Genomic DNA, 12,496 nt, shown 5'->3' on the forward strand with positions numbered 1-12,496 from the left:
CCAAATCTTTGTAAGGAATAGTCAAACTTGCCCCTAGCTGGCTGAAAGACATCTGGCTCCTAAACATGGCATGGGAAAAGATGGTATCTCCAAGGAAACCTGAGTTTGATAATTGAAAACATTCTTTTGTTTCCTCAAGCAGCCCTAATAATGACAGGAGAATAATGTATGCACTGTCAATAATATGCAAAAAAACATGGAATGACAAGATTCTAAAAGAGGGGACTCTTGAAACAAAAAGGGATTCAGAGTCCACTAGGCTAGTCTTTTATTTCTACTTGATTTAAACCATCAAGAACACAATTATCTACTTCAATAAACTAGATTTCCAAGGTCAATTTGGCAGAAGGGTGAGTGAGACAGGGCACTCAAGCACTAAGCCAACGCAGGTGCCCCAATTTCAAAATTATTTTAAAGAAACTTCTGGGGGTGCCTGAGTGGCTCAGTCTGTTAAGTGTCTGCCTTCTGCTCAGGTCATGATCCTGGGGTCCTGGGATGGAGCCCTGAATAGAGAGCCTGCTTCTTCCTCTCACTCTGCCTCTCCCCCTGCTTGTGTTCTCTCACTCACTCTCTCTCTTTCAAATAAATAAATTCTTTTAAAAAATAAAAATAGGGATGCCTGAGTGGCTCAACAGTTGAGCGTCTGCCTTCAGCTCAGGGAGTGATCCCAGAGTTCTGGGAATGAATCCCACCTCAGGCTCCCTACAGGGAACCTGCTTCTCTCTGCCTATGTCTCTGCCTTTCTCTGTGTGTCTCTAATGAATAAATAAAATATTTTAAAATAAAAAATAAGAAAGCAAACTCTGAATATAATGCTGTCATTTTGCTAATCAAGAGCATAAACTAAGTATAAAAACACAACTTAACTATAAAAACTCAAAGTCAAAATTCACATTTTTCTGTATTTTCAATATAGCCTGGGTACATAATAATGTTAAGACTAAACAAAAATATAATAAGTTAGCTATTAATAATGACCTGTTTTGTATTGGTTCCTTTATATAATAATCAGACAAGTTCTTTTTTATTACCTGATTTAAGCTTGTATTTCATAGGGGTATATACAATGCTTTTTCAATGCTGGTGCTTATAAAAGCTGAAACCTTTAGGGATCAACTCCATAAAGCCTAAGATACATTAGCCTAAGTTGCTTTTTGGGTTTTTTTCCTAACAACTCTTTCTCTTCCCACTCACCAACCAGCCCTGCTGCCTGCATTTCATTTAATAGGAGACCAAGCAGTGAGTCATGAGGCGAAGTATACAAACTTCCTTAGGAAAGAGCAGACTGAGGGCTTACATCTTAGCTCTGTCACTCACTTGATCTTGGGCAATTAGCCTTAAAGCCTCTACTCTTTCCTCAGTAAAATGAGATGAAAATAGACATTTCCCTACAATTGTTTTGAGGATCAATGATATAATGAGTTTAAAATTCACCAGATTGATAATGTATTTAATGAATAATAACTATTCTTATCAAAAAATTGGAAATAATATAATTATCAAGCAGTAGGCAATCAGTTAAATAAACCAATTACAACCACAAGATAGTATCACATGGAATGGTGTAAAAATCATGTCAGAAAAAAATAACATTTTTAAATGCTCATATCAAAAAAAAAATGCTCATATCTTGTCACATTTCAAAGATACTGAAGCTACAGATATACCCTTATGTCAATTTTGCTAAAGTATGCATTCAAAAAACATTGAAGAGATATACCCAAATGTTAACATCAGTTCTAGTAATGGTAACAATATGAATGACTTTAATTTTTATACTTTCCTATCTTTTCAAAAATGTCTACAAAAACTTTAACTACTGCTCAAAAAAAAACAAGAATTAATTAATTATATAGCGTCCATTACTATTGCTCAAAAAATAATGGGGCATGTAAATTTATTAAAAGGAAACTAGTGGGCAGCCCGGGTGGCTCAGAGGTTTAGCGCCACCTTCAGCCCATGGCCTGATCCTGGAGACTCGGGATAGAGTCCCACATCAGGCTCCTTGCATTGGAGCCTGCTTCTCCTGCTGCCTGTGTCTCTGACTCTCTCTCTCTGTGTCTCTCATGAATAAATAAAATATTTTTAAAAAATAAAAAATAAAACTAGTGCTATTACAACTAGAATAAAACTTAAAGTATAAACATTTCTAAGTGGCAATGCATCACCATAAATGTGCATTATATTAAAGGGGCTACGAATAAATGCCTTCTGAAGATGTAAGTTCTGATAGAAGTATGGATTGGAGTAGGATTTAGCAGAGATAAAAATGATAGGAGAACTTGGACCTAAATAATACCACGTTAGGCTGTGACATCTTGTTCTTCCTTTTCAGCTCCATAATAACTCCTTGAGACTAGCAGGTGTTACCTCATTCTTACAGATAAACAAACTAAAGCTCAGAGATGTTAGGGAACTTGTCCAAAGTCACACACTTATTAAGAAATAGAAATTTTAGTTTCAATCCAGGTAATCCAATTTAAATTCAAAGTTCATTTATGCTTATTCCATATGTACATTATTTTTTTATTGTAAATTACAATCTTGGGATGCTAAGAGATTACCCTCAGGAGTGGGAGATACCTAATTAAAAAAACATCAAAGGGGGGCAGCCGGGGTGGCTCAGTGGTTTAGCACTGCCTTCAGCCCAGGGCCCGATCCTGGAGACCTGGATCGAGTCCCACATTGGGCTTTCCTTCATGGAGCCTGCTTCTCCTGCTGCCTATATCTCTGCTTCTCTCTCTCTCTCTCTCTCTCTCTCTCTCATGAATAAATAAATAAATAAAATCTTAAAAAAAAAACCATCAAAGAAATTCTGAACAAGTAGAACAAGCCATTAACTTTTATACCAAGAAAGATTTGATCACTGATTGAACTCAGGGTCTAAGAGTCATCTCTGTTTTCTAAATGGCTTAAAGAATGGTCTTATATCAGGAACTTGAAAAAGAAAATATTAAATGTTGTGTTTAGCTACTATAAATGAAATGATTGTTTTGTAGGAAATAATGACACTAGTCAAGCCATTTGTCTTACAGCAAGATCAGGCTTAGACATGGCCCTAGAAGAGAAGAAATAAAGTACAAGAACCAAGAAATAAAGTACAAGAAACTTAAAATTAGCCTTAAAAATTGACCAGTGCCAAAGAAATAAAAGAGATAAAGAGTAGCAGCCTAAGAGGAGGAGACTGTTGACCACTCCCAAATGGTGAAAAAAGAGGCACAGGAAGGGAAGGCCCAAAAGTAACCTCATAGATATCAGTTATGCCAGTCCTGTACATCAGGTTAGGTAAGAGGTACAGTAACTAGAGTAGGAGGAAAATATAGGAAGATAATATGGGAAGAGAAGAGAGAAAAGCAGTTTGGAATGTGAAATTATGAGAAACGCAAGTCCTTATTCCTCTAAAGTTAACCTCACCAAAGGACTGAAATATCATAAACAGTTTTACTAAATAATAGACTCAACAAATAGCAATATTACTATACTACAAAACCCAAAACACTTGCATTACATATTAAAAAACATGAACTAGGGGATCCCTGGGTGGCGCAGCGGTTTGGCGCCTGCCTTTGGCCCAGGGCGCGATCCTGGAGACCCGGGATCGAATCCCACGTCAGGCTCCCGGAGCATGGAGCCTGCTTCTCCCTCTGCCTGTGTCTCTGCCTCTCTCTCTCTCTCTCTCTCTCTCTCTCTCTCTCTGTGTGTGTGTGTGTGCATGTGTGTGTGTGACTATCATAAATAAATAAAAAATTTAAAAAAAATAAAATAAAAAAAATAAAAAACATGAACTATACCTGAGATCTTCGATTTCTTTGATATAACTGTGAATCATATTACTGATCTCCTCATTCCCTTCACCTGAAAGATAAAAATAAGGAATTTTTTAATTAAAATTTCCACAAAACAGAATCAGTGAAAAAAGTTATGGAAATAAAACAATAATGCTTAAAAACACAATTCATACAGCAGATTTCCTACTCTTAATTACATACACAGACAATAATATTACTAAAACAAAGGGCACATTTTGCTTCTTCAAGAATGTATTATTTACACATTTAAGTATTTAACTTAAAATCACAGACTGTATGTACACAGATTGGTATTTCTACTTTAAATATTCCAGGTAATTAATGTATATAAAGAATGTTCCCTGCTTTCCAGGAGTTAATCCCTCACTCATCCCACCTAACATACATACCTGCTCTGGCAAGAACCTGGTTGGCCTGATCACTAACAAGCTGCGTGATTCTGGCCCTCAATGCATCAACTGTCTCTTGCATGGCTTTAATTCTTACACGTAGGTTATTATTTTCAGTCTGTAGCATAGCATTCTCATGAAACATGTCATTGATACTTTCCACACCCTCCTCGTCGATTATTCTTTTACCCTAGAAAAGGAAAATATTTCCCTGTTTGTTGAGGAGTCTAAATATACAAGAATTTTATCTAAAAATACTACACATCTATAACAAAGAGCCCTTTGGTTTTAGTAGCCTCGAGGCAAATGAGATCTTTTTTCCCCTCTACCATATCCCTCTGTGGTGCACTTGTCACTAAAGAAAGTGACTAAGGAAGCTTTTGAAACAAGAGGTTGGTTGGGTTGATAGACTGAACAATATTAAAGGTCATTCACAAGAAAAACTAGAGAATTCTGTTTCCAAAGGAAGGATGCCATTAGTTTGACAGACAAGAGACTCTGGAGACATGTATGGATAAGCCATCACAAAAAGGCATCACTGTCTTCACAAGATGTACCACAAAATGCAAAGTCAAACCCATTCACTCACTGTTTTATATTCCATGAGCTCCATCTGAAGCCGTGTGATCTCACTACGAAGTGCATTGATTTGCTGACTAGCTCTGTCCTGATTGACCATCACTTTGTTCTTGATATTTCTAGCTCGATTGGCATATTTCAGGGTATTTAAGGTTTCCATAAAATCTCTGTCTGAAGGGCTAACACATGCTATCATGATTGTTTGGCTGAAAGTTAAAAAGAATAATTAGTTTTACAGAAAAAAAGAAGTAAAACACTGAAATAAGCATTTTCAATATCCTGCCTTTTGAACAGTATCTTATCTTCAAGATACCAAAAGATTAATACTACTAATTTAAAAATAAAAGCAAATTTAAATGTCCCCTATGCTTTAACTCTATCTTAAGGGAAATGATTTTTTATTTAGGTAAAATTGGAGAAAATGAAATTATACTACACTTATTTTACCCATAATACTTTGAGAAAGTACAAGTGCATATATTTCTCACCTCTTTACAAAATTTTTCTGAAGCAATGCAAACAAATAATTCCAAAATTTAATCCATAATAATGACAAACTATATTCAAAAATCATTTCTTTCATTACCTACTTAATATTTCAGAATTTTACATTTTTTTCTTTTTACTTAATTATTCATATCCTGATTTTTTTTAACGTTGGCAAAGAAATTTACACAAAATCGTATCATCTGAACATGAAGAATATTTAGTAAATCCACATGTTTTTCCAATATAAAACTTCATTTATGATGGGGTGGTCAAAGCTCCTGAGCTTCTGGCCAGATTACACAGAAAAAAATGGAAAATAGTGCTTTATCGTCATGATGAATTGCTTTGCCAACCAAAGAATAGGATAGTGAAATGCTTAGTATGCCCCAGCTATTCTGTCTGTCAATGAAACAGCCTAGAAGACTGTAATCAGCACTTAAACACTGACTGGAAAATGTATAGGAACTGCAAATGAAGAGCTAATTTACCCACCCTGGTAGAAAATTCATACCTATTAATTCTCATCTGTAGCCTTCTAGTCTGCTTCCCCTGCCATACTCCCCCAGTAATCTCAACACAGCACACAGGGTAACACTTTTAAAAAGGGGTCCCATTCTTTTTTTTTTATTTTTTTTTTATTTTTTTTTTATTTATGATAGTCACACACACAGAGAGAGAGAGAGAGAGAGAGAGAGAGAGGCAGAGACACAGGCAGAGGGAGAAGCAGGCCCATGCACCGGGAGCCCAACGTGGGATTCGATCCTGGGTCTCCAGGATCGCGCCCTGGGCCAAAGGCAGGCGCTAAACCACTGCGCCACCCAGGGATCCCAAAAGGGGTCCCATTCTACCCATCTTTTTCCGTTAGCAATGCTTGTTCATCTGTATTTAGTCTTATTATTATTCAAGATACAACACAGGTATCATCTAGTCAAGAATTCATCAGTTTGCCTACTCTTTCTTTTCCTCATATCCTTTGTGTATCTCTTTTTTGTTGATTTTACCATCATCATCATTATTATATTGAAATTTGATAAATCTCAACTCTTAAACTCTTAACTCCTAGAGGATAAAGATCAAGTTTTATTTGTCAGTATACTTTGTGTAACATAATACTGGAATCTAGCAAGTCATTAGTAATTGTGATGTGTGTCACATATACATAATATTTACTTATTAGAGATCAGAAAGTTAAAATAATTCATGCAGAGGAGCCTGGGTGGTTCAGTCAGTACTTCGTCTCAGGTCATGATCTCAAGGTCCTGGGATCAAGCCCTGCCTTGGGGAGTCTCTTGGCCCTCTGCCTCTGCCCCCGCTCCTCCTTGTGCTGTCTTCTCTCACATAAATTAATAAAATCTTAAAAAAAAAAATTCATGCATCTCTAGCTCCCTCTTTTAATGAAGAAAATAAGGTAATCAAGTGAGAGTGAAGGTTACGAACACTCATTAAAGAACAGGACTACTCAAAGTGTGGTCCCCAGGTCAGTGCCAGTCTGATAATTATTTGTTACACATTCACAATAAATTCAGAAATTGAGAGTAAGCATTTTAGACTTACAACATTTGAACTTGCTATAATTAATGACCTCATCTCACTGAATGGCGTATAGAGCAGTTCAAGTGTTTTCAAACTTAGATGGTAAGTCACAAACAGGCAAGCTGAGTGCAGTCATGCACCATATTATCCCACCACAAATTAGGGAGTGGGGTAGAACTCAGCCTTCACAACTATTTTGAGAAGCACTGGGACCAAGTGCTTAAGGAGAATGCTGAAGTCAGTAATGAGAGGAGCTAAGATCTATTGTATAGGGAAAAGATCACATATTAAATAAAATCCCAAAGATACAAATTTCAAAAATGGTTGTATTTATGAAAAATCCAAACGAAATATTAGAGCTGTTTATTTTTAAAGTTTATATAAAACCACAATTCTGTTTTAAAGGAAACTGGAACACTTAAATAGGCCATTATGTTATGTATCTTAAATATTAATTATCATGTTATATCATATGTTAGGAGGAAATACATCACAATGTTAACAATAGTTACTTGTTTTAAAAGATTTTACTTACTTATTTGACACAGAGAAAGAGAAGGAGCACAAGCAGGGGGAGTGGCAGGCAGAGGGAGAGGGAGAAGCAGGCTCCCCACTGAGCAGGAAGCCAAATATGGGGCTTGATCCCAGCTGGGATAGTGACCTGACCAGAAAGCTTAACCAAAAGATGCTTAATCGACTGAGCCACCCAGATGCCATCAACAGTAGTTATTTGTAGGTATTAAAAATATAATTGACTTTTACCTGTGCTTTAGGTTTTTCTGTCTTTTTTAGAATTTTTGCTATAAATTTGTTGTAAGGCTCTATTAAACATTATAAATTAATGAAACCAATTTAGTTAAAAAAATAAAAGTCACAAGTTATGCATTAGTAGATACAGTTTATTTCCACAAATATCTTTGATCTGATTTTTCTTTTAAGAGTAATTTGTACAAACGTTACAAAACAATGATACTCTGTTCTCCAAGGCTTAAACAAAGTATAATGCTTTTGAACCAAAAGTTCAATTTCAAAAAATTTTAAATTTGACTTAACAAACAAAAATTGGTGTCTCATTGTAGTAAGACCTAGACTGATACTGAAGGTCAGCATGAAGATATATAGGGGAAGAAATATACAACAATGCAAGCAATATTGTACCTATACACAGAATGTGCTTGAAGAGAGAAGAGTTAACACAATGCAAACATTGTCTTAATATAAAATATATTTTATTTTAGGAGGAAATATAAAAATAATACTGTTGAATTCTGTAAAACAAAACTTTACTCCTAAATCTAAATACATTCTATATTATCAAAATTCTTCGAATAAGTTGTTCAAAAAGGAAGTCTGTAAGTATAATTACCAGATCATTTTTTTTACAATAAATGTGTCAGGCCATTGAAAGCACTGTAAAATAGATTCACTGTGGCTGTCTGTAACTTGTTGCATTACACCATGATTGACTTTATTTTTTTAACTTTCATTTTTATTATTTTAAAAAATATTTTATTTAATACGATTGACTTTAAATGCTAAAAATGTGTCCACTTATAAATCCAACATGTTGATGTTTATAAAAAGGAATGCACTACCAAAAGAATGAGTTTAGCCAATGAAATATATCAGAATGATGCAAAGTATGGAAAAAAGAGGAATATCAGTGATATTGGAAAGTTAATAAACAGCAAACATCCCATGTTTCATTCAATTGACATTAAAAACAAGTTTTTCCACATGTAAAATACTTAGGATTTTAAGGATACTAAAAAGTATCAATATTTAATTACTTTGCAATTACTTAGAAGACATTTGTTATCAACAAAATTTTATTAGGCATCTGCTATATGCTTAAGGTAGAAATTATGATATGGTAGGAAAAGTACATGCTATGAAATTCATTTATAAGCTAAATGACTTTGAATAAACTATTTAACCTCTCTGGATTTCAATTTCCTTACCTGTAAAATAGGAACAATAACACCTACATCAGGGGATGTCATTAAGGATTTTATGAAATAATCACATACAATAATCACATGGACTCACCTATTTTAGGTACTTAAAACTTATCGGTTCCTCTTCTATTAATTTGCTTTATAACAAAAACAGTTCTTATAAATCACTTTACAAATTTACCTTAAAATTAAGGAGTAACTGAAATTCAGGAATATGAAGGATAATCACTTATGCATACCTATTACCCCCAAGGGAATCCTGTAGCAGCCTTGTCAGCTTAGAATCTCTATAGGGGACATGGGTGGCCCTCTTGCTCTTATCTCCCAAAGCACTTATGACATTGCCAAGTGCCAACTAAAAGAAAGAGAGAGAGAGAGAGAAGAAAGTGATAAAATTTTAGCAATTATAACACTTTTAAATAAAAAAGCTTATAAAGAATAATATGGGGTCAATGGATCCTCCAGACACTGACATCACCATCACACTGTATCTTAGTTGACCTTCTGCAGAGAAGCTTCAGTTTTAACCACTGGCTACAGTGAAACTTTTTCAGATGTATCTGAACACGTTTCAGTGGCCTAAACAAGAAAATAGACCAATGGCTTTTGTTTTTTCCTGACAGCACAAATGGAAATTCACCATGACTTTATCTCCTAAGATATTCAGATCAATACAGAAAGTCTAGGATCCAGGTCACTCTCTTTAACACAACATTCAACCACAGTGTAAGCATCAAGATGGGTGTTGAAGTTGGGAGGTCTAGCTTTCTCTACTCCAGCCTCGGTTGTTAATTTCTGCACTGAAGGGTTACAATCATCTAGGAGCAAATATTGAACAATAGTAAAGTAGGACCATCTGTGGAGTCCCCACCTCTAGGAAGGGAGGGAGGAAAGCAAAGCAGAAAACACAGGCCCTGATGCAATCTGCATCACAGAAATTTAGGGATGCCATTATTTAATGCAAGAACAAATGTCCAGTTTTATAATGAAGTAATAAGAGAAGATTAATTATATAAAGATTTGCCCTAAAACTTTTTCTTCCATATAACGAAAGCATTATACTAGCAAACACAAGGTATTTTGCAATTAAAAACACCACTAAATAAATAAATAAATACACCACTAGGTGGCACGGTGTTAAAATTAATTCCTAATATAATTTATGAAAGTTCCCATTTTAAAAGAATCATTACTTAAAACAAATGATTATAATTCCCAAAATAAAATGATTGTCATAAAATATTAGCAAAAAAATCTACTTTGAAAGTCATGCTATGGGGAGCCCAGGTGGCTCAGCAGTTTAGCAATGCCTTCAGCCCAGGGCGTGATCCTGGAGACCTGCAATTGAATCCCATGTCAGGCTCCTTGCATGGAGCCTGCTTCTCCCTCTGCCTGTGTATCTGCATGTCTCTCTCTGTGTGTCTCTCATGAATAAATATATAAATAATCTTTAAAAAAAAGAAAGTCATGCTATGAAATATTTAATATTAATATAAAATGTTGGTTTTGACATTTTACTTTTAAAGGTGGGAAGAATATTTTAAATATTTCTATTTGTATTATTTTCTGCATATATCATAAATTTAATCCAACTAAACTTATACATATGTAAAACTTTGCAATGTTTTAAAGGAAAAAAGCCTATAATGTGCATTACTCCTAAGTTTATAAATTTACTGTAACTTTCTTTTCTCAACTCAGCACATGAAGGGTTTCCACTTGAGTAATATGTACGTATTACAAAAAAGAAAAGGATACAAGAAAAGTTCTAATATATTCTTAGCACAAAGCTGTAGTCTTAGTCTTACAAGTCCACAGTTGATGGAAATGCCTTCTTTGGCCCTCTCTCCTGTGGCTCCAGTACGCTTCAGTCTTTCTGATCCTGCCAGATCAACAAAATGGAACTTTGCAGTCAAGGTTTCAAATTCATTCAGCTGTGATGATTCAGAAATCACTTTATTATCAGTTGCATTTTCCTGCAATTGAGAAAAATAATCAAAAGTATTTTATTAAAAAATATATATTTTATTAACGTGACACTAAATATCTTCCAACCTTACCCTGCCCTCATTATATAAATTAAATATAAATATATATTTTATACATATAATATTCAAAAATAGGCAAGTAGCCAAATAATTGTAAATGTAAAAAAAAATCTACTGGCATTTAGAAGCTTAGGCAAAGGTAGAAAGAAGTTGGAGAACCAGAAACCAGCTGTAATCAAATGAGGCTTTGCTTGTGTTGAAGAGAAACCTGAAACGCACAGTCGTCAAAAGCAAAGGGTCTCAGATGACTATATACATCACCATAAGCTACAGCTTGCTTTCTGGTTGCTGCAGACACATTTGATTTTTTTTTTTTTTATTTCAAAATCTTACATAGTTGGCCATCTTCAGTTTTAATACAATCAGAGGTATCTCATTAGGAAAAGGAATGATTAGCCAAACTAAATTTGGTAATTTAAATTTAATTTAAATTTAAATATACCCTCCTGATATTTATGTGGATTTTTAGAAAAATGAAGCCTGCAAGTCTGAGAAATTAGAACTAAAAACTCACAGCATCTGTTTGGGGACACATTCTGGTTTGACACAAATGAATGGTAAAAATGGCATGTGAACGAGAACTCTGAACATTCATCTGGGTACTAGCAGTGGTCCGAGATAAAGCACCCAGCTTCAAACACTGCATCATCTGGAAAAGGAAAAGAAAGATTTCACTTGAACAATATTTAAACAAGATACCATACAATCAGAAATCTAAGCTTTGGCCAAAACCTACCATAAGGGGTATAATATTTTCATATTATTTTAGTTTCAGGCACTTTCTAAGCTGAAAAATGTAATAGCGTATTATCTTTTTAATAGGAGAAAACACTAAGATTCCATTGTTTGTCATTTGCTGACATTTGCAGCTCCCATTCCAAAACTGTTACAGTAGAACATTTGGGAACAAACAGAGCAACAACTTGAATTACTGGAGCCCTTCTGTATCTTCTCTTGAAACATTTTTCTGTAACCTTTCTTAACAGTTTCCTTTTAGGAACCAAGATATAGTCCTACATATGCAACAGCAAAAGGTACAAAAGGATTGTACTTTTTCATCTTCATCTTGTGTACCTGTAGATCTTTCATCTTCAATGATCTCTCTTTCTCTAGCTGTGAAAGAAAACTATACCTACATTGCTTTTTGATGCTATGACAAATGTATAGACTTTATCATAACCCTGCCATTGTAAACAATGAAATCCTGATATAAAAAAATATAGGTGACAGCCCGGGTGGCTCAGCGTTTTGGCACTGCCTTCGGCCCAGGGCGTGATCCTGATGACCCAGGATTGAGTCCCATGTCAGGCTCCCAGAGTGGAGCCTGCTTCTCCCTCTGCCTGCGTCTCTGCCTCTCTCTGTGTCTCTCATGAATAAGTAAATAAATAATTTGTTTTTTAAATATAGGGAAAGAAGACAAGATTTTAACTCCATATTACATATAAGGATAAAATTTCATTCTTGATCTTAAGCAAACCATCAGTAAAGCTGATTATTAAATAAAGCCAAATACGCTCTATTTTAATGTAAATGTCACCTCTGATTCTGTATTCACAGTACGTGTTGTGACGCCCACAGTATAAATTCCTCCAGTTGAATCTTCATGAATTCTTATATTTGATTTTTTATTTTTTGCATCAATATCACGAGTGGTATCAAATAAGTCAAGGACCTCTTCATTATATAGCTGT

The 12,496-nt window shown here is 34.8% G+C and overlaps 1 protein-coding gene across 16 annotated transcripts in view; it reads right to left on the reverse strand.

Annotated features, from left to right (window-relative positions):
• The window catches only part of KIF21A (kinesin family member 21A), a 147,646-nt gene that overhangs the window by 56,625 nt on the left and 78,525 nt on the right, over positions 1-12,496 (reverse strand). For all 16 annotated transcript variants that reach the window (XM_041735850.1, XM_041735848.1, XM_041735851.1 and 13 more), the window contains exons 4-10: positions 12,343-12,492; positions 11,320-11,454; positions 10,566-10,733; positions 8,997-9,112; positions 4,788-4,983; positions 4,199-4,388; positions 3,792-3,855 (exon numbers count right to left, since the gene is read on the reverse strand). In XM_041735850.1, the coding sequence (XP_041591784.1) occupies positions 3,792-3,855; positions 4,199-4,388; positions 4,788-4,983; positions 8,997-9,112; positions 10,566-10,733; positions 11,320-11,454; positions 12,343-12,492 (1,019 nt within the window). The remainder of the gene's footprint in view (positions 1-3,791; positions 3,856-4,198; positions 4,389-4,787; positions 4,984-8,996; positions 9,113-10,565; positions 10,734-11,319; positions 11,455-12,342; positions 12,493-12,496) is intronic.

The sequence above is a fragment of the Vulpes lagopus genome, chromosome 21 (assembly GCF_018345385.1).
Source record: "Vulpes lagopus strain Blue_001 chromosome 21, ASM1834538v1, whole genome shotgun sequence".
NCBI lineage: Eukaryota > Metazoa > Chordata > Mammalia > Carnivora > Canidae > Vulpes > Vulpes lagopus.